This window comes from Phalacrocorax aristotelis, chromosome 10, assembly GCF_949628215.1.
Source record: "Phalacrocorax aristotelis chromosome 10, bGulAri2.1, whole genome shotgun sequence".
Taxonomy (NCBI): domain Eukaryota; kingdom Metazoa; phylum Chordata; class Aves; order Suliformes; family Phalacrocoracidae; genus Phalacrocorax; species Phalacrocorax aristotelis.
Window position 1 is genome coordinate 21,894,382 of NC_134285.1, and position 23,084 is coordinate 21,917,465.

Genomic DNA, 23,084 nt, shown 5'->3' on the forward strand with positions numbered 1-23,084 from the left:
TGCCTAACCCAGCAATTCTCAGCAACTGTTTGCTTCACTACCTAGAAAATATAGAAGCTTCTTATAGGGTGGTGATGGGTGATGCAGTGACACAGCAAAATACCACCAACAGGTCTGGTAGTGAAGATAGCCCACCTATGCCCACATCTACCATAGCCATGTCTTTTCTTCTTATTGGAGAAGCAGCCTTTCTCCACTCTTAAAAAGACATTTAGGCTGGTGGAGGTGGAAAAGTTGTTTTCCTACACTTTGGCAGATTGGCTAGAAGTGAAAAACCCCTGCTCACCTGATGGTGCAAGTTTCCAGAAGTAGCACGCAGTGGCACTGGACGTGCGCACCTGTATTTCCAGGTTTTCTATAGGCGAGCGATTGGCTATCCCCGTCCCACGCCCCCCGCCCCCGACCATGCACAGTGTCGATGCTTACATGTGTCGGAGAGGGACGCTGAATACGGGGCTTTCCAAGAAGCCAGGGTGTTGCAGGTGACTTAGGGACTGCCTCAGTCTGATAGGGGTGGTTTGGGAGTACAGTACTTTTTTTCAGCGGTATATTTTTCTTGTTTTGTTTTGCAGAAGGAACACTGATCCTACCTTTGGTTTGTTTGTTTGTTTGTATTTTCCCCTCCAGAAAGCCCATTGCTGACCCTGCTACTGTGATACCGCTGTTTTGCAAAGCTGGAGTCGACACGCATGTAGGGGCGGGGGTTGTAACTCTGGCAATTTGTCCTTCCTGATTAGATGTGACTGTTCTGCTAGCTTTCCCTTCTTTATTCCTTTCATTTAGTTCATTGTGGGAGTTGGCTTGGGTTTTTTTTCCTTTTGGTTTCTTGTTTTGATCCTGGAAGGTTAGCTGTGCAATTTGGTTTCTTCTGTGCCAACCAACTTTAGTGGCAGAGCTCTTAAAAAAATGAAAAGCTGTATCCCTCCGTCCTGTCTTGCTTCTTCTCTGTACGCTACTGCTTCCATTTAAGCAAAGTTTACAGAATTGCTCCTCCATTTGGACACCAGGAAGAGAAGCTCTGAAACGGAGAATAACCTCATTTCCACCAGGTCCTTCAGTCCAGTCGAAACAACGTTAATTAAAACTCTATTAAGATGGATGGGCTCTTTCTGAAATTGGGTTTGTTTCTGATTTCATCCTTTCTCTTGTTTTCCTTCCAAAAAAAAGCCCCACAAAAACCAAAGCCAAACCATTTTTAAGAGCTCTGAATAAAACTGCTTTGCCAATGAGGAATGGGTGGGAATGACTCTGATTTTCTCTTGTACCCGGCAGCGAAAGGGTTAATGCCTGCTTTCCTCTTTGATATCTGTTAGTTGCAGCCCATGTTGTGATCAGTCCATGTCCATGTGTGTTTTGTTCCCAAATTTAATACCGGTTAATTAAGAAGCAATAAATGAGCCTTAACAATGACAGTTGTTTTCGATCTTCCTCAGGACACCCGACCTGCCTGCAGTTCACCACAAACATGACTGAGGCGGTTAAAACCTATCAGTGGCAGTGCATTGAGTGCAAATCCTGCAGCCTTTGTGGGACCTCTGAGAACGATGTGAGTTCATTTACCTTTTCATGCAAATAAGCGTCACTGCAAGCTACTGTCATGCCCGCCCTTGAGGTGCACATGGCAATGGTGTGGGTCAGGGCTTTACTGATGCTGCCATACATCTCTGAGGAAGAGCCACCCTGAGAGCAGCGATGAGCTTCTCCCTAGTGCCCCTGTTCAGCCTTCGGTCTCTGCTGAAATCGCCACAGGTATCATGTAGGGCCACTTAAGGTGGTGATACTTGTGGTTTGTATGCTTATTCAATAGCAATTAGATAGAGACCATAAACTCACGTTGCAGGGAACTGCAAAAGAGTGGTATTTTCAATACGGTAATTGGGAGTCGATGCGAATGGGTGATAACCTGAGAGGTGGCTGTTATGTGTCTTCTGTCTCTGATTTTGCTTACCTTCTTGGCATGATTTTTTAATGTTATTTGTAATACTTGGGAAACATGAAGGCATTTGAACTGGGATGGCTAGGCCTCACGCTAGTCACGTAATCACCTATCACAGTGATTTCTAAACCACGATACAGAGCCTGCAGCTGAACAGTGTCCTCTCTGTGGGTTTTTCCGTTCAAATCTTATGCTGAGAGTCCTTGATCCTTGTGAGAAACTTGGAGAATTGACAGTGGCTAAAGAACTTTGAGGCAATTGGCTAAGACTGCTGTCCCTATGGTAGAATAAATTTGAAGCCTGACATCTTTTTTGCTTTAGTAGTAAATAAGGAAATCTGAAAACAGGGAGCTCTTCTGTGTTAGGAGTCATGGGATACTTCAGAGCAGGTTTTTCCCCCCAGAAATATGAAAGAGCTGCAGGCCACATGGTGGGATCATGTCATTTCTATCAGCTTCACAGAGCATTTGCTACTCAGCTGAGTTTTGGAGAACAGGCTATGTCCAGGCTTTTCATGAGAAAGGTTTCGCCTGAAGGGGTAAGATCCAGCACGTGGTCATATTGGAGCCCAGCAAAGTGGGGATGCCTGTCCTCTTCTCTCAGTAGAGCATACCCCTGGCCTAACAGCTTTTGCTCCTGCATCATAAGACCACCTTGGAAAGGAAGTCCTCCCCCTCTCAGAGAGATTTTACAGTTAGAAACTGAAATGTCTTCGTGATGAGAAGGGTAGTAGTTGATCTTGGACACACAAACGTGATGCCTTCTACATTCCCAATAGCCTCTATGTTGCAGCTCTGCATTTCTAGCTGAGCACTGCTGGTTACCATGCTTATGTTTTCATCTTGACAAGAGACTAATTTACATAATTTTCTCTCTCTTCTCCTCTTCTTCTCTCTCTGTTTCCCTACTATCTCCCCAACAACTCTGCCTCAGGACCAGCTGCTCTTCTGTGATGACTGTGACCGTGGCTATCACATGTATTGCTTGAATCCACCAGTCTTTGAGCCCCCAGAAGGTAACATGTGTTAGAAGTCTGCTTTGATGGTCCTTGTGGAGAAGGAAAGGACTTCAGAAAGGTGGCCTGGGCCATGTAGGGTTAAGGAAGCAGAGGCAGGTAGCACTGGGAAGAAAGAAAATTAATAGACATGGAGGTCTAGTGTGATTGGAGATGTCCTATGCAATCTTGCCTGGTGACCACCTCCTCTTCCAGGACATGCCTCTTTTGCGGGTCATGGGTTCCTTTGGATGTCCCAGATGGCACTGGACACCTCAGTTTAGTCAGCTGGATTGATCTGAATTGATCTGAATTGAACTGTGACTTTGGACTTCCTAAGAAGCCTAAGTCCCAGAGAGGAAGCCCCAGACAGGGAGGTCCTCTCTGGAGTAGTTGGGAGTCTGTTGACGGGAGGCTGGATTAAGAGGAATGACCTTCCTTGTTCTCTGGTCTGTCTGCGCCTCAGAAGGGCGAGTACTTTATGGTGTGTATTACATTCGGTATGTAGTTCTGTCCTCTGCAGGGGATTCAATCTGAATATACTACAACTGGTTGTAGTTTGTCACTTGGGCAGGGAGCCAAGGAACTTGTCCCTTACCATTATTGATTCTCTGACTAAAATCTACAGAGAGCAGTAGAATTGGAGAAGCAGACGTGCAAGTGCAAATGACTGCAGTTTACATGAGGGGTGAGACAAGAATAATTACAAATCAATCACGCATTCAGGAGCTAAATGTTTGTAACTTTGATAAAGGGGAAACTGAATCAGGAGGGGAAAATTTTAAAATGAAGCTAATAATTAGCTGAAGGTTTCCATTTGACTGGGAAGTGGTGTACTGAATGTATGAAAATACAAAACACCTAGTGGCAATGCACTCCCCAGCTGTGCTGTAACTTGTGCGGAGAGCCTATGTACACAACACCAAGAGCAGCAGAGCCTGCTTCAGAAAAATACAGGCAATTCCAATGTTAGGAATATTTGACATCCTGTTCAAGCCAATCTTGACATAAACTCTGAGTGCCTGGATTTGATCTCATTCCTGTAAGAAGGATTTCTTCATTTGCAGGGAGCTGGAGTTGTCATTTGTGCCGGGAGCTACTCAGAGAGCGAGCATCAGCTTTTGGCTTCCAGGCCTGAGGAGCTCCAGCAGTCAAGAAACACTTTGTTCCCGGTGTTGCCATACCAGCACACAGTTCCCACCCAGAACACAAAGACACAACCCCCACCAAACCGAATGGACACTCAAATACAGGAAGAGGTATCTGTGGTATTCACTGTCACTAATGCATACTGGGCTCTACTAGAAGGATCATGTACTTTCCCGATGCTCTGGATGAAATCTCTTCACTGCTATGCATGGTTGCTGCTTACTGTTACAGGCTCACATGCATTATGGAAAGGGGAGGGTTGTTTTATCGACATGGAGAAGTCAATTTTGTGTGGCCTTGTACTTTCTGTTTAGTCTTCTTTTTAAAGAAGACATAATAAGATATCTCCCAAGGAATTATTGGTGAGTACTTTGGCTGGGAGCAGCACCAGTTGTTTCTCTTCACAGGCTTGACTGGAAATCTCTTTACTGCAACCACTTTGTATTCATAGGGGGCTTCAAGAGTTGCATTAGCTCAAGACTTCCTGGGTCATGAACAACACGTTGTCACTGAGAGAATCGCTGATCAAAAATTTTTGGGGTGACACTTTTTCCCTTGGATCAAATGCTTTAATTTGGCAGATCTTTAGAAATATGGTTTTAGTATCTCTGACGGAATAACAGTACCGATTTGTACACACAGAGGTGCTTAGAAAAGTCTACTGTCTTTGGTATTTCAAGATATTCAGGCACACTGTCCCGCAGCAGTGCCAGCATACAGTCCAGACTCATCATTTTATTTTTGCTCAGAAAATTGCGAATGGTTATGTACGTAGCTGACTTGCTGTTTAGCTCAGAAAACTGAACAAAAGAAAAATGTCATCTTAAGTTGACTGTATAAAATAAAATTGTCAGTTTTCTGAGCGATCTAAAGTAAGCTGCAAAAAGAAACAACTTTGTCTTAGGGTCAAATGAAGCACTTTTAAAAAAATATTTTTAAATTTCTAAACTAAAATGTCCTGCAATTGAAAGTTGCATTTTATTTGGGGAATTGCCTAACTGGGACATTCAGCATTTCCAAAGTGTTACTGTTTTTTATCAAAGTAATTATCAAGATCTGGCTGAATTTTAAAATATTTTCCCCCCAAATTCTCTACAACCTAATTTTTGGCAAATGTGATAATTTAACAAAAAAACCTTCCCCAGCTCAAAAGAAGGGAATAATTTACTTAACCTAATATGAAAAGAAACATTTTCATAATGATTTTAAAATTTAAATAGAAAAAGTTATACTTTATTTAAACAAACCTCTCATGTGAAATGGAGAAACGTTAAGCAAGAGCATCAACTGAAAAAATATTATTCCAGTTGAGTCTCTTTGAATAATTTAAGACATCACTAGGAGGACAAGTGAGTATATTAAAGAATTCTTATCAGCTACATCTTTAAGGTTAAAATCCTGCAACTCCCTGAACTGCCAAGTAGCCCAGAACGACCATTTTCGTGGGTATGATGTGTATTACTTTCTATGCATAGATTTAAGTGGGTTTACAATATAAATTTAGGAGAGTCCCAAGCAGCATGTGACTCGGGTTGCTTGTACAAGTAGGTAGGGACACTGAAGATAATATTTGGCATATTTATATTGGTTGAAACTTTTCTGCAAAATTAAATGTCCCCGAGTGCTTGAAAGGACATTGTGAAAGAATATCAGTGAGCTAATTTTTATTCCTTCTCCTGCTAATTACACTTAGTTAGAATGAGCTATACTGACCTAATGCACTTTCCCTCATTATTTAGATAGTTTCTTACCTTATGTGTTTTGTTCAGCTTGCACGCTGAAAGTAGCCATATCAGCTGCTGGATTCTCCCATGTACTGCCACAGCCTCGTCTCAGGCTGCAGCAGGAGTATTTTAACCTGTTAGAAAAAGGCTTTACTAAGGTTTAGAAAGTATTTATCCTAGTTTTATTGGACCAAATCTCTCCCAGAGCAGCTGCGCTGGCTGCCTGTGAAATTAGTTCAATAACTTAGGCTTTCCATGTGATAGCCCCTCAGATGGGCTGGGAGTACAAAGAAATGTGAGTGTCAGGCGCGGAGGTGGTAAAGTGGGAGCCTGTGGACCTATGTTAGGTGGTACCTGTTGGGAAAAAAACTATAAAATAGTGTATAACGAATCGTCTTCCAGCCTGGAACTGCCCTGGCCCTGGGGAGCACCTGGCGGCCACAGCTCACCCGCATGAGCATTGGCACTGATCTGTTGCTGTGGTTGAACCCTGCTGACCTGGCACTTTGGGACCTTTGCACAGTTCAGGCAGATACAAATTCCTGCTGCTGCTGTGGCCAGGAGTGCAAGTATGTATTCACCAGGACACTGCTGGGCTTTCTCATGCAGAGTGAGTGTTTTGGCAAGTGGGACAGGAGCTGAGAAGTGTGCGCACTGGAGGAAAGCTTTGCGGTTGTGCTGGCGGTGGGAGCAGCAGAGGTGGGTTAGTGTTTGGGATAGTGCTCAGCTACCAGGCCTGCTGGGCTTAGGCACCTCTGCCATAAAAATGGCCATCGCCTTCCGGTTTCCTGGTATTTGCATTGACCTTGGGAGAGGAGTAGGATAATGTCTGCGTTATCAAATGGAGAGGAACACGCACATTGTTTTAGCCAGTGTGTTAGGGAGGCAGCAGTGGCTCATCACGTAAGTCGCAGGTAGCCCTGTTGGTGGGACTGGCTGATACAGAAAGTCAGTGCTCTCCACCCCTGCGATGGAGGCGGTGCTAAATGAGCTGTGCTCAGCACACGCACCTGCTCTCCTGTTTTGTGGCTTTGATCCATAGCACTGACTGTTTTCCCCTCCCACTGCCATTCTGCAGTGAACAGTGTCTTTCATGTTTGGAAATATTCCTCAGTTGCCTTGCTGAAGTTTATCACTAATGAGGTATGACAGAAAGAGAGGTTGCTAGATCTTCAACAGCAAAATATTGTTTGCCATTTGAGATCGGTGCAATAGGGTACTTATCCACGGTGGTCCGGTTGTGTTTCATCTCCTCAGCTTTGTGCTGTGTTGCTGTGTAGCCCGGCAGCTCCAGGTAACTTTGGCAGCAGAACTTCCCTCAGCTACAGTCTCCCTTCTTCACTAGCTCGGTCTAAGATAAGGGGCTGGGATGGACACCTGAGCGACATTTTTAGCATGCATTCAGAGCCATATGTCTGGGCACACTTCAGAAATGTTAATCTATCAAGCGAACAATGGTGTACCCGCTTTACTGAGAGGTGGAGAGGTTGTGGCACAACCGTCGGGGCGAGGAAGAGTTTAGAAACTCTGAGAACTGTCGCCCTGTCACCTGGTACCCCCTTGGAGACAGCCTTCCTGCGTGACTGTTGGTGTGAACTACTTGGGCGACTCCATCGGCTGTCAGGCAAATCTTGAAAGCACTTTAGCAGCGATCTGGTATGGGCAGCAAGAAATGTCAGGACTCCAACTCTGTATGCTTCTCTCTTTTTCTATGACAGGACATGCAAGTTTGTTGGCAGTCCTTGAGATGATAAAACTTTGGCGTATTTCAAAACTCTTCTGTGTAGGCAAGGCAAACCGTATTTTAGCACAAATCAGGGCAAACTACCATGGGAGATGGTAGATCCTGCATCCCTTGAAGTCTTCAAATCGAGAATGGGCATCTTCCCAGAAAATGTATTTTAATTAAATGCAATCATAGTTATTCATAGGAATGTCTGACTGAGAAAGGCTTGTGTTATAGAGGAAGTCAGGCTGGATGATGTAATTGTTCTTCCTGTTCTTATTATAAAAACAGATGTTTACTGTGGGAGAGGATGTATTTAAATACAAGCTGTGTCCGCATAATGGCCTTAAAGTATGTTAGTTAAACATATTCATGTGATCCTCCTCATTTTTAACCTGTTTCAGATAACCTGGAAAAGGTCAGTTATAGAAAATCCCTTCTACTGATGCAGTAAATAGTGCATTACCTCCTTCGTGCCCACATGAAGGGAGCCTCATTGGTGTTAGCTACCTCAGGCAGTTCCAGAGATTGAACAATTCAGACTATATTGCATGAAACCATGGCTTGGTTCTGGCTTTACCTCTATCACATTTGTGTGCTGTGTTACCCAGTTTTCTGCCCCATGGTGAGAAAGCTGGCTGGGGAGGGAAACCACTGCAGGTGCAGCCTCAGAATCCAGAGAGGTGGAGAAATGGTCACAAAAAGGGGGTGCATCCGAGTCGTACCATGAGGAAGCAAGCTCGTGTTACTACCACAGGGCCTCCCCTGTAGCTCAGAAGAGGCAATACCTTTAAGAAACACGAGATGGGTCCCATTCTGCCTCCAAACTGTACTCCCATAGACATTTCTTTGGACTGAGTTTACAGCATTTCTGTAAATGTACCTTAGGCCAGTTCTTGAGCTAGGAAAGCACTGTTCAGTGTGTCCGATTAAGCAAATGTTTCTCTAAATGACTTTGAAATCATTACTTCTCAGCTTTCTTTAAAAGGAGCTCAGTAAACTCTGCCCCAAAGGAAGTCTCTCCCACACCATGCAGTGCTGTGGGACCGTTGCATGTTCTCTACACCTACAACGTGCTTTGACAGGGGTCATTTGGGAGGTGAAGAGTGGATGGGGGTAGAAAGGAATATTAATTAAGCTTGTCACTGCCAAAGGGATAGTGTGCATCGTGGGCAAGGAAATTCCAGGTAGAGCTGGGCATGATTTTTCTGTGTGGAATAAATGTATTTAAAAAACAATATATTTTTGAGAGAACCACAATCATTCATATATCCAAGTTCAATCTGGCAAATTTTTTCATACAAAAAAAAAAAAAGGGGGGAGAGTATCAGAAGAGTTGTAAATGCTTGTTTCAATCCATTTAGAATGAATCACATCAATATTTGAATTTCAAATGTAATTTCAAAATGAAATAATTAAGTAGCCTTCATTTGACATAAACCATTTAATGTGGGGCTCAGAAGTATTTCAGGTCTATCTGAATTGAAATTTTCTGAATTTTCCTATTTAGTGTCACATCCACCACTGTGTATAGGGTTAATTCAGTTCCAGTATGTCAAGAAATTGCATTAGAGAAAACTTTACAGTGTCTACATAAAAGAAAGTTAGCAGCTATGGAGGAATAGGAATCTTTAACATAATGCAGCTCGTTCATCTATAAGTAAAAGAACATAAATGAAATGGAGAAATATGTAACCTTGAATGCTAGGAGCACTTTCTTAGAGTGAGACATCTTGGTTGATCTTACTTGTCTGTCTATCTAATAATTTGGCAACACTGTTAGTCTATAAAGCTCTTTCAGAGCAGAAGGGGGAAATGCTTTATGTTTTCCCAATATATAAAAAAGCTGGACAAAGCAACAGATACTGTATTGGGAACAATTTGGCACCAGTGTGGGAGGGCAGAAAATGCAAATCTTATGGAGGAGATGATTAAAAGATGGATTGTCTGGTCAATTTTGTTATAGGAGGATGCAGGTTGGACAAGAGGAGGTCCTCATCTGAAGTTTTGCCAGTTGACCAGATCTGTATTTTTTGTGCAAATAAATTCTCCAGAAAGGAGCGGGCAGACAGAACAGGAGAGCCCTTTTCTCTAGCCAGTTCTGGGTTTGTTACGATCTTAGCATCTAATTTTGCATGATATACTACATGACAGGGCAAGGGAAGTACGTTAATTTTCTTTAGGCAGCCGGGCAGGATGACCATCAGCACCGGGGCAGGAGCAGGCAGGTGCTGTCCCTCCCCTGCCCCGGCCCCCACAAGAAGATGCGTCTGCAGAAACAACCTCAGCCAAACAGGCAGAGATGCTCACATACTCATTGCCATACAAAGGCCTCGGTTAACAACAGCTGACCCCAGTGGGGCACAGCCTGTCCAGCAGAGCTGCTGGTTGTGCCAGGCCGCCCGCCAGTATGGGGAGTCAGAGCTGCTCTGAGTTTATCTGAAAGTGTGACATTTCACTACACCTAAGCAGAGTTCTAAAGTGCAGGGCTTATTTCCACTTAAACAGGGATTGCAGCACTGCTGTGGGCAGGTACCCAAACCCTCTGTGCCTCACTCCTGGAGAAAAGGCAGGGTGGCAATTCTTAGCTGTCTTTGTAGAGCGCTTGGAGCCTGCCAACTGCGTGCAAGCACTGACTGCTGGCATTTACTCTCCTGTGCTGTTCCCTATGCCGTTTATTTCTGCCAGCCATGGGCCCGTGAGGCTGCCAGGGGAGATGGGAGCAAGTGACAAGCCAGGAGTTGGATGCTGAAGGTCCAAGACCCTGCATGGGAAATTTAAAGTTTTAGTTACTCTGGCTGTGCTTCTCCTCTGGTCAAAGAGAGCAGGAGCTGGGATTGTCAGGCAGCCAAATCCATCTTCAACAGTGATATAATTACTAACAATGACCTCCAGCCCTGGCAGTATTTAAATGGGTTTTCAGGGCAGGCACCAAACCTGGTCTGGTTTACATAAGATAAACTCAGTTTTGCTGGAGGGGAAGGGAGAGGAGGGGGGGTCTCTTGTTTGAAGGGGACTGACGTATAAGCACGGCTGCCCAGCCCATTCCCCGTCATGTTCCCATGGCAGTGCAGGCTCAGGCTGCCTCCTTTCTACCAGTGCTGGTGCCGTTGACTGGGGCCAGAACATCAAGTCCCTGCTCTTGGGGAGCATTTTTGCAGAAAGTGCTGGTGCTGTCCCAGCCCTGTCCCCTGCGGCGCCAACTGGGGCACAGGGTCTCACACTGCAGATAAGGGCAAGAGTGACCGACACTGCCAGGCAGTGTCCCTGGCACTGGGTGGTGCGTGCCTCTCTCGAAGTAGCCAGGCTGCAAGCTGTGGGAGCACAATCTGGCTGTCCTGATGGCCAACTCTTAGTGTAGGGCAAAGGAGAGGTGCATTACCGTCCTGTCTCTCCAGCTGCACCGCTGGGCTGTTTGGCACATGCCACCACCACTGTGCACTGAGGCACTTGACTGAGGGTGAGGGGAAAGTTAAACAATAGCAATTACTTCTGGGGGACAGAAGGATTTTTAGGGTTTACCCTCTTATTGTATAAATGTCAGTGAGAATGCCAGGCATCTTGCAGCTGGGGAATCAAGCCAATAGCTTAAAAATGTTTGGTTAGTGTTTCTGCTATGTTGGATGAAAACGTAAAGTGTTATTACAGTATTCACCTGGGCATTTAGACTATATGTTGTTACTGCTATTTTGAAATGAGGAAACTACTGTTTCCAGATCCGATTACCTCCCTTTGCGTGCATGACGGTAACAATAATACACTTCATACCCAAAAATTACTGATTTTTCAGGTATTGATACTTTCTTTCAGACTCCTGCCAGTCTAGTCATCCATCTGATTCAGTTCATTGTAACAAACTATAGGTTTCACCTCCATGGTGACTCAGGAAACGTTCCCTCTCTCCCCACTTTTCAGAAGCCAAGGAGAGAGAAGGACAGGTTTTATTCTTCATATTCTGAAAGAGTGAGGAAGAATGACAAGTCCATTTCATGTTCATCTCCTCCTCATGCCTTGAGTGAATGAATTGGTTGGCTGGGAGAGACCTCCTTTCTGTAGCAGTCTGAAAGGTCTTTGCTAGCACCTGTCCATGAGATATCAGAGTCTGGAGTTTTGTCCCCTTGGATAAGACTGTTGCCATATAAGACTTAGAAACTGCTGATTCTCATCATCAAGAAACCATGTGCCTACAGTCCTGAAAATCAAGATAGGTTTTTCCTCAAAATTTTCTGCCAGGAAGGCAGAAATCCCCCTGCCCAGGAACTCTGCTGGAGCACAGATCTGTTTCCAGCCCAGACATCTGCTGCTGCTGGACTCAGGACTGCATTTTGATGTCCACTATGTACTGCCAGTGTAAATGTTGCCAGCAACATTAAAAGGGAAGTATCTGCTGAAAATCAAAGGATGGGACATGAACGCTATGGCTAATATACTCCTCCTTCATAGCTCTTCTAAGAGTATAACACAAAAGGTGTGCCCCTGCATCCTTTTGGGAAGGCTATAGCAAGTGCATGTGGAATTCCCAAGTGTCATGTCCTTTGTCCTTTATTACAGAATATCCTTCCTTGTTCATTCTCATTTTTTTCTTCTCTTACAATATATTCCTATATTTCTGAGACAGAGTGTACCAAAGCTGATTTGAAGGATCTAGAGCAATTCAGAAATAGAGAGAGGTCCAAACTGAGCTATCAGCTCTATCAGCTTAGAAGTGTTCAACAAACCCTTGATCATTGCAGGGAATCAAACTGGTGTGCTGAGTTAATCCCAACTCAGCATTAAGGTCACACAATAGTTCATATAGACTCTTTTGTAGTCATAAAATGTTCTTTAAAAATGCAGGGAGAAATGTTTCCTCTTCACCTTGATGGCTTTCAATTTCTTGTGCTGCAGCAGAGATCAACAGTCCTCCTGTTTACCCTGACTTTCTCTCAGCACTGCATCCTGGGTCAGCAGTGATGGGGACAGGCCTGGGAATAATTTATTTCATTGAATTGCAGATGCAAAGAGAGGCTCAAGAGCATTCAAGTAAATTGTCATCTCTGCTAGACAATCAGGTGTCCTAAGAAATAGAAGTTTGTGTTATTGTGTATGTGAAGTTATCTCTTCACCTTTTCTTCATCTGCCATTTCAGACTGAGTGTGGCATTGGTATACACGTATTTTTCTCACTAGAAGTGGCTGCAAAGAAAAACATCAACAACTAAAACTGGGGGTGGGGAAGACTGAGTTAGGATCTTTTCTGTTGATCCTTTATTTGCCTTTGGGACAACATTGTCCCCATTATTCAAAAGGGAAATAGAAGGAGAATAGATCTGTGACATCATAGTGGATCTTTCAGACAAAAACTGTGATGTCATCAACTTTTAAGTGCACTTTGAAAATGCTTAAGTAAAGATCCAAAAATAGTGACATTCCCATAAATACATTGGTAGAGCCTTACTGTGTGATGCTGTAGTATTCAATTTTAATTAGAAGGCGACTTTAAGTTATACATACAAATATATATGCATTTGTGTATCATATTAATGTTATTTACTGTAAATATTGCTCACCTATCAGGAATAGATCTAGAGTCCTATAATAAATGTTACTCACCTTGAAGGAGAAGAAGGAGGAGGGAGAAAATGTTATTTGTTTTGCAAAGGTATGTCAGCATTTCAACTAAATAAGATAAAACATAATCCCTTATAACTTAGTCTTAGTCCTATTTGGAGCATGATTTAACAACACATAAAAAAGTACCAATTCTCTACAAGATAGGCCAGATTCTCAGCTGCTCTCAATCAACATTCCTCCATGAACTTTAAGCCAAGAAGTTGGCCTGGTGTCTTAAAGAGGTCCAGTCTAAGTAGTCTTAGACTTTAGTCTTTATTAAAAGATTTATGGTGCTTAATACTTGAACACACCAAACACGTGTAGGAAAATAGGTATTTCTATCCCAGGTGAGTCTGGTCTGTTTACACCCAGTTCTGTTTCAGCCTGGTTCTGGTGATGTCATGTCACAGGCTCCAAAGGAAAGTGAGAAACCTCAAAAAAAAAAGATGATGGAGCAGTCAGCAGCCAGGGCAAATTTCTCTCTAACTCCATGGAGTTTGGACTTGATTCATCAGTTTTTAGTGTATTGCCTTCTGTTTTTCTGTAAACGACCCCTTACTGCTATATCAGGAAACAGTGAACAGCAGTGCATGATTTTCCTCTTCTGTATCAGACCTCACTTCACCCAGCTCTAACCTCCCCTCTCCTACCCATTTCTAATCTGTTCCAGTCTTTTTGATCTCTCTGCCTCCTCACGTGGAAATCTATTCCAGGCCCTATCACTTTTAGCCTCTGTCCCTGGAGTCAGTCCTCTTCAGCATCATTGGCTTCAAGACAGGCTGAAGTGAAAGTTTGCATGACCACGATATGCCATAGGTTTAGCGAGTGGTGCTTAAACCTCGTTAGTTAGCTTTACCTCTCTCCCAAAGGAATGTTCTGACAGCGTCTTTGCTTTCTAGCCATCCTGTGAGTGGGCCCATCGTCACCTCTTGGATATTTTTCCTTTGTGGTTACAGCTCATCTCGAAGGAACTGTTTTGCAGCCAGTGAAGCCACACAGCCTTGCTGATGGCACACACTTGCCCTCCTTTCCCCAGTGCTCCAGTTGGGGATGTGGTCAGGATGGCAGTGCATAAGATCACATCCAGCACAGCTACTCCCTGGAAGCCAAAGTGTTGCTTAGTAACCCACTCAGAGAAGTACCAGAAGCATTTTTCAATCTGTCACATTGGCAAAAAACACTGGCTTCTTGATTTAGAGGCATTCTGCTGTGCATAGCAGGGCTGTGCTCCATTACCTTGCATCCAGCACTATCTGCAAGTGAGGCAATGAAACTCCCATTTAATGGAGGGGCTTGGGGGGGGGGGGGTGGGGTGAGGCACAGAAATATTTGCCCAGGATTCCATGTAAAGCCTTTAACTGGTTCTCCTGGCATCTAGTCCTCATCTTAACCCCCTTCCTGTGAGAGATATTCCCTCCTTATGAAAGTGCACTCCAGGGTCCTATAGCAATTGGCCAAACAGGACCCTGCAGCACCTTCATCTATTATGAGACATTACTGCAATAAAACATGGTGTGTCATACAGAAACTGGATGAGGTATTGCAATATTTATGTTGTAAGCCTCAGTGTCATGGACAATTGCTACAGAATAATGTATGTCTTCTTTTAATGCAGTGGAGTCACAGCAGCTTCACAAGAGCACACAGAACACAGACCATCTGGGATTACGTGGTTTGCTCAGTTATTTTCAAATTATTCTGTTACAAACAGTTAAATGAAAAACATCCTCTGATTTAAAAGTAGTCTGTAAAGGCTTTTAGGTTACTTCCCTTCCCGTTTTAAGACTAATTCAATTTGGGAGCAAAACATCCAAGAACTGTGTTCTGACTTCAGAGGCTTGCCTCTTTATATGTCACTGGTTTATCCTTAAAAATGGCTTCAAAAAGTAACTTGAGGGTTTTTATTTGAGGTACCTTATTGATTTTGCTATCAACTCTCCTCAGTTTGGAAGTGAAAAGGAATTTTAAACAATGTCTATCTTTGAGGTCTGGGGTCCAGCTGAGCCCTTCCTCTCCTACTTCTTGTCATCAGAGTGAGTAGAGTAATAGTCTGTGTCCAGCCATGGTATCACCCATTTCTGTGGCTTGCCTCCCCTTGTCAGACTGTGTCCTGGAAGCCCTCTGCAAAAAACCGAAGGGTGTTACAAGGGTCATGGAAGGTCCAGAGTGGTCTCAAGACAAGGTTGTTAGACAAGCATTCCCGAGAGGCTCTTTTGGTCTTCAGAGAATCTCTTACCCAGGACTCAATGCTGTGGTGATGAAATCAGAAAAGTTTGTTGCTTATGTATAGCCCTTTCAGTGCAAGGTCAGTGAGGCACACAACAGTTGTGAGCTAAAGCTTGACTCAGCATAAAGATGAAAAAACATCCCGCAACATGAGAAGATCCTGACTTGATTTCTGAGGACTTTCTGAAGAAGTGAGTACATTCCTCTGGTATTTCCCAGTCTAATAGATAAATTTGAGTACGGGATAAAGAGTCTTTCAATTTTGTTGCACATAGTTGCATTTTTATTGCACATAGTTTAAGAAATACAGAAAGTGATCAAAAAATGGTCCTGATGACTGCGGTGTGGCCAGCATAAGAGCAATTGATGACCTGCTGTGGGTCCAAACGCAGAAGTGGCTACATCACACAAATATTCAGAATGAACTGGCTTCTCTAGGGGGCAGGGGGCATTTTTGGCAGGGGAGCCAAAGACTGTGGAGGCCTGATCTACATTTTAATTCTTAGAATTGGCTATGCCAATCAGGACTGATGGAAATCTTGCCCTTGTGATGCTTTGCTCTGTGGAAAGAGGCTTTAGAGAAGCACTAAGTGTACAATGCATCATTTGTTTTAAAAGTTGCAGGTTGTCTATTTCCAGTCTTCTGATACATTGACCTTGAATTTTGTTCGTAATTAAATAGTCTTGTCTTACCAGTTAGCCGCTGAAGCAAAAGAACTATTGTTATAAAGAGAGCGGGCTAGGGAAGAGCAGGTGGACTGGGTAACTTCTAGGCAATACTGAGAAAGCACATCCGCTCCCTACATTCACAGGGGAAGAGCACCTCTGTCTTTGCACGTTCTGCACATTCTGCATGATAAAATTATTTGAGCTGAGAGAGATTTTAGAGCAACTGAGTTAGCTACAAAGCAGGGGATATTCTAGTAATGTTAACTCTTGTTTAGCTTTTGTGGTTTTTATCTGCTCATATACTCACAGCCTTCCTTCAACACTGGGGATGCCCTAGGTTATCTGTCTCACCTAACTGGGATCTGCCTGCCCCTATGGAAAGAAAAAAAAAACAAAAGTGGCTTGGAACTCGCTCCACTTCCTGGCTGTACATACCCCCACCTATACATGGTTTATGTGTATGTTGAGTGACTGCATCATAGTGGCTTTTGTAATGCAATAACTGTGGTGTCAAGGTAATGTGGTTGGAGAAAACGAGGAATACTTGAATAGAAATTCAAAGAAAAGGCGATACAGCTGAAGATGTTTTCTTAATCGGAGCCACCACCATGTTTTCTAAAATATGCCAACTTCTGTGTCCCCTAAATAGCCTTTTATCCTCTTTGCAGCAGAAGAGGACTTAACTTTCGTGTCTTTGCTCTGAGCTGGAGCCGTTCGTGTTCAGTCTTTTCATAATGTGCTGATTAAATTGAAAAACTAACCTTGTGATGGGTTTGCCAACTTCTGTAGTTCCCCACCAGAATAATCTAATGCCAGTCAGTGAATAGCCTGGAGGAGGTTTGGGTGCTGCCGACTGAAGTGTGCCATTGAAACGTTGGTCTTCAGGGCAATAGTGATAAGGAGGTTTTGTATCAATGCTTGTGAGAAAAACCCAACAGTCTCAGATGAAACCGATTGTCCTGTTAGTCACACGGTAAGCGCTGAGGTGAGTCAGGACAACTAAGTGAGGGGAAAAAAAAGGACTCCTGCCTGAAGAATACCCCAGATACCACTCATAGGTCAGAGGAAAAACCCTTCTGTGACTGATCATGGGGTGGCAAGTAGGTGGGTCTGCAAGGCTGGAGAGACACGTCACTATAGCGTGTTTGTCACTGTGTCTTCAATTATATAAATGTACCAGAATAGGAGAAAAATGCCCATCATTTCTTTCAAATTCCTTTTCAACTATGTACACCGCTTCCAGGTTGCCTGTTGCTACCCACTGTGAGGCCTCATTGGAGTTTACACTATGCTGCTTGGTATTCGTTTACTTTTGGTGGCCACAGAATAAGGATACAGGTTTGGGAACCAGTACATAATTGTAAGGACAGCCTCTTTGTTATTTTTTCTCCCTTTCCCTCCTTTGTAAAGTGTGAACCTTTCTTTTGAACTCTGAAGTGACTGTATCGTTACAATGTGTGTATGTAGAGATTTGTTTGACATAGCTTGTGTGGAGGACCTTTGCTCTTCTTATCTCACATTCAGTTTTATTAAGTGCTCGATAGCTTTGCCAGCCTTGTGTGGGGGAGGAGAGATGATGGGGTGGGTTCTTATGCTTCAAAACTTGGCTTCTTTTGGGGGAAATTTGCCCAGCTTTACCTAGAGCAGTATGAGAATCCAGGCTGCTCCCGACTGTTCTTCAGTCGTCCCGATCTGATTTCTTCCAGGAGAAAGAGATTGGTCTTGAAACCCTCAGAAAGGTATGTTGCTTAATGCTATAAGCCAGAACTGACCAAGGAGGCCCATCAGTTTGTCATGCATGGAGACTTGCATGATGTCTCACTCCCATCTGAAGGTGTCTATCTGAGCACAGAGTGAATCACACCCTTCGCTCATGACAACTGACATTGCTCCGTGGATGCTAATGGAGCTACTGCAGCTTGCACCAGCCAAGGATCAGCCCTTCTGTGTTTTGGTGGTTAGGAAACCCATGAGTGAAATTCTAGAGTGGTTTGAGAGAAGAAGGTGCTGTGCGTTGGAAACCTTTCAACTTTGCAGGATTTCTTTGGTATTCATACACATTTGCAGGAATGTATTCCAAGCATCTTGTACTGTTATTAGTAACTTGTACTGTAGTTTGTTAGCAGTGTTGACTACCTACATAGCTAATATTCTGTTGCAACTTAGAAAAAGTGTAAACGATTGCAGAAAACAGGAGTTTAGAACTTGTATGTACTTTTTCTTTTTTTATATTAAAGCACTTCAATTAAAAGTACAAGGAAAAATGCTCCTGTAGCCTTTGTTGTACATCCAAACAGATGTGTTGAGGGAGAGGAGAGTGCTCTCTTTCTGAGATCTTCCTTGTTTGTTTTGGTACTAACAAAAAGAGATGGTCAAACTCTGGGGAAGGACTCTGGATGTTACAGTTTATTCAGCAAACAGAAGATGTCAGCAACCTAGTCCAGTATATATAATAAATGAACGGAGTCCCTGTGGCTGAAGCCGAAGCATCTGAGGGATCGCCGAGCCATTACTAAGTGGTGATTCACACAGAGGTGAGTAGCTACAAAAGGGGTGGTAACTGGGGAGGAGTTAATGAATGAGTCCACTGTGTAATATACCACAAAGTACCTCAGAGGTCACTGGGAGTCTTTTGATGTAAAAGTGGAGGAAAAGCATCTACCATCCAGGGTTACTTCAGGAATACTGCAAAGTTGTGGGTTTGGATACCGGAGGAGGGGTATTGGAAAACGGCAGCACACGCAGGCAACAACAAATGGTCCCCACCACATGTCCCAGAAATGGTTTTTCTCTACCCTTCCCCCCGCCCTGCCCCGATATGTGCATATCCAAATACTTTTCTGGATCACATCACTGTGGGATTGGTGTGCGTAAACAGACAGCTCTAAAGCAGCTTGTGATTTGGTGATCTCAGCCCAGCTCTTAGTAGCCAGATGCCCATAATATGAAAACAACCATCAAAACTGTCTCTTTTGCTGGCACTGTTTAATCAAAGGGACAATGGGAGAGAATGGCAGTCTTATTTCTACAAAGAGCCCTTCAATGTCAAATTTGCCATACAGTAGAGTAGCATTCACCTCTGTGGCACAGACCACAGCCACTCCAGAGAGGAACAAAAGCTCTCAGACAGCACGCAATTAATTCGGCATCTATTAAACCAAGCACGGGTAATTTTGAAGGAACGTAACAGATTTCTGCTTCAAATTATTCTAAGCACTATTTTTTTTAACTCTACATGGTACGTACAGCTCAAAGTACAAAACAGAAGGCTGTGTTTCTGGCAGATGTTATCCTCCCAGTAGCTGTTTTACATCCCCAGCATCTCATAATCCTGAGACAAAAATCAAGTAAAGCACAGCAGAGGAACAACATTAAAATGCCACTGGCTTTCCTGCTGCCCACAGCCATGATCAGGTGCCCAATGCAGGAGCAAACAATTAGTTCCATGACCAAGGGAACTAATGAACTCTGGTTTCCTATGGATTTATGACAATATGTTGCCTTGGTGCCAGAGACTTGTGGAGTTAGTCTTTCTGCTAATATCTTGAATCCAGATGAGGATTTTATCAGCTGTAGTCTCTGGAATGGCTTAATGAACTTTGAAGTAGTGATACATTTAGAAAAAAAAGATACATTGCACTGTACATGCAGTGAAAGATGAAATTTAGTGGTGGGAATTTACAAGATAATTTAAAAACACAGATTAAAACAAATATAGCTTGCCTGCTAAGACCTAAAAATGGGACTGCCGCTGGTTTTATTTCTGTAATGTCCGTCTACACTTTTGCCAGTGCAACTCTGTTGAATAATAGCGTGGCTGCCAATGGGGTAGTTCCGATAAAAGACACAGAGTAGTTGCAGCAGTAGAGTACAAAGGTGTAAATAAACAATATGTTTTCACAGAGGAGGAAAATTACCCAGAGATCTAAGCTGGACATGTATTTTTAAATGTATTTACAAGTGATTTGGAAAAGAAGATGAAAAATGAGGTGAGAAGTTTACTGAGAATGAAAAACTGTTCTGGGCAGTCAAAACAAGAGTTGACTGTGAAGAGTTGCAGAAGTTTTTCATGACAATGAGGGACTGGGTTGTAAAATGACAGATGAAATCTACTGTCGATAAATGCACGGTAATGCTTCTGGGGAAAAAAACCCACCCTAATTATACATGCATAATGAGGGGCTCTAAATCAGCCATCACTGCACAGGAAAATGATCTCGGCGTCGTCGCTAATTCTGAGAAAATGACAGGTCAAGGCTGAGCAGGTGTCAAAAAAGCAAGTAAAATGTTAGGAATTACTAGGAGGGGAGAAAAAAAGGAGAAAACAGAAAACATCATTATGTTCCTGCATAAATCTGTGGTTCGGTCCTGTGCTGGGTAGTGTTTGCAGATTCTCTGACCCCCACCCTCCCATTCCCACAGCCCAGCACACAGCCAAAAAGCCTGTGGGACAGCCGAAGCATTGGCGCTACAGGGCAGTTCCAACCAAGGAGAGAATAAATGCGCTGGGACTCACTGGCTGTCAAAAGAGACGGCAAATGAGAGACAGCTTTGCAGGTTTGCCAGGAACCAGCCGCCACAGAGAATGAGCCACACCTCGAGCCCCAGACGTCCCAAAGCATCTGGCTTCCTGCAGCTGAGCGGACACAGCCCAGCTTCTCATATTTTTGGCCCCAAGCTTCCTTTAGAGGTCATTGTTAGGGAAGGTTATTTCCCCAGTCAGCACCGTACTTTGGTTCTCACATCTTATATTAGCACAGTTTATTTCTGTCCCTGGACATGTTTTTCTACCACTTTAGTATGTGCCCATACTGGGGGAGGAAAATCTATTTGACACTTTAACCATAGTCCTTCTCCAGCAACTTACGCTGTGCCTACTTATTTTGTTCAATACAGTTGATAAAATGTCATCAAACAGCTTGTGGTTGAAGCTTTCAGCATTTTTCTGGCACAAAAACTGTAATGAAACATACTCAGCAAACCACAGCTAAACTCAGGGGGCACAAATCTAGCACCACATAAGCAGAGGGCAGCAGAGAGTGAACACCCCATCCACTCCTGTGGGACCAGGATTTCATCTCTAAGTGTAGGAGCTTCCTAAAAAGTTACAACAGTGATCACAAAGACTGAAGGTGGCCTTTCACAACAGCAGAAATTGATTTAATGGCTTTTTATTATGTGGTCCCAAAAGGCCCTAGTGCAACTATCTGTTTTGGTACCACAATAGCTCACTGCTGTGCAGCCTCTGCTTTAGTGATTTCTTTTACATGCCTGCTTTATTCCCAGGAAATAAGAATCCACAGGAATTGAAAGAGCCTCCTCCCCAAGGTTGCCTGCCTGTGCTGAACAGAAGAAAGACCCGTCAGTCTTGAGGAGAAGCTACGGAGAGCAAAAGTACCTCCCCAGCAGTCTGACCTTGGCAAGGAGGCAGGGGACTCAACATTTGCGACAGGCAGCAGCTCCCTTTAATAAATATTTCACGGCAGAGAACGGCAGACTTGGGGAGAAAATGGAGGGCAGGGTTCAGCCTCTGACGCAAGGTGATGTGACCGGACCTTGTCTAGCAGGGCTGGAGGCCACCTAATTGGCATTCCTGCGCCATGCTTACGAAAAGCATTCTGTAGTCCTCTGGGAACACAAAAATAATTAAAAGGCCCCTCAGCACGCAGTGTTGCTAATGGGCTATTGCCTGCCATGTGATGTTTTTGTGCTCAATTAGAGCTGAGCAACACAGACTGCTAAAAATTCACGTCTCCCTCTGAGAGACACCTGGGTGGACCGAGCCTCCTCTTCTGCTGCACAGCGGCCCTTGTCGTGCATTGCCCTGCAGCGTTTGCGATAAGGAGGTGAAGGTAGAGGCGACGCCTAAGCTTTGTGCAGCAGAGTATACATCACCCTATTTACTGTGCTGCAGACTGAGCTCTGGCACTGGAAGCCTGAGCGAGCGAAGCCGGTCGGTTCAGAGCAGTCATCCTAGCATAGCCAGGCACTTCCGTGGTGACCTTGAGCTGCAGAATGGTTGTGCATCAGGTGTGAAGCGAAGGCCCTGGACCTCTTCCAGGCAACAGCTCGCTTGCGCACTGCATGTCTGTGTGGACTTCTGGCTTCTCCCAGCGCAGTGCAAGGCTTAGCCAGTGCCAGCTGCGGCTGCCTGGCAGAAGAATTCCTCCAATAACCTCCCTTTTGCTGCACAGATCCTGTATGAGATGATGCTGAGAGACCTATCAACACCTTTTGCGTTTTCTCAGGAGGGATTTGGCCATCTCAAGGCAATTTCTCTCTGCAATCTCAGATTTGCCTTCTGTCCAGGCACCTCTTTTATTTACCAGCTCTGCTGTGAAGGCTGCCTTGCCAGGTCTGTATGCCTAATGCCTTGTGCCTGATGCTCTCACAAGCCTCGATACGCTTTGCAAGCCATCGGTGCTTTGTTCGGGCCAAAACAACAGTTCGTCTCCAAGGTATGGTCGGTTGAGTATTCATGGGCTAAACTTTGGGTAATTAGCATTGTTAATGTTCTCTGTGTGATATTACAGCTGTGGGCCTCATTAAAATGTTCTCCTGGGAGAAGCCAGGCGAAGAGTCAGGTGTCAGCTTTGCTTCATGTGGAAAAGCCTGCCTGTTATTCTGAGAGAATTATTTGTTTAAACACAGGATTTACACATGATGGTGTATTGAATCCCCAGTGCTTCTGACAGTCTGAGAGGTGGGCTGAGCTGCTGGGCAGCATCTGGCGTGGCTCAGATGGCCAGCCCCCGGCAGCCTTACTTCCAGAAGGGTACCTGGCCAGAGGGAGGAACTCCGCAGCAAGGATCTCCATCTCTTCTGCCTAGGAAAGCCTTGGGCCCATGGGCTCCTCCCCAAAACACAGCAGGCAGCAGGCAGGATCCTGCAGGCTGGTCTCCCCCCATGCCCACTATGTCACTCCATCAGATGGCCCTGTCAGGTCCTATCCACTGCCTGGACAGCCCCAGCCCCAGCAGCTGCCCTGAGCAGCAGGAGACTAATGAGAGCACTTAAAAGAAAGGAAAAAGACAAAAGACAACAGAGATCAAGCTGTTCTGAACCAAGG

At 44.3% G+C, this 23,084-nt stretch overlaps 1 protein-coding gene across 3 annotated transcripts in view; it reads left to right on the forward strand.

Annotated features, from left to right (window-relative positions):
* Nucleotides 1-18,279, forward strand: part of DPF3 (double PHD fingers 3) — a 183,552-nt gene extending 165,273 nt beyond the window's left edge. For all 3 annotated transcript variants that reach the window (XM_075105735.1, XM_075105733.1, XM_075105734.1), the window contains 3 exons: nt 1,434-1,546; nt 2,870-2,951; nt 3,998-18,279. In XM_075105735.1, coding sequence (XP_074961836.1) covers nt 1,434-1,546; nt 2,870-2,951; nt 3,998-4,068 — 266 coding nt within the window. In that variant the 3' untranslated portion in view covers nt 4,069-18,279. The remainder of the gene's footprint in view (nt 1-1,433; nt 1,547-2,869; nt 2,952-3,997) is intronic.
* Nucleotides 18,280-23,084: the final 4,805 nt, after the last annotated feature.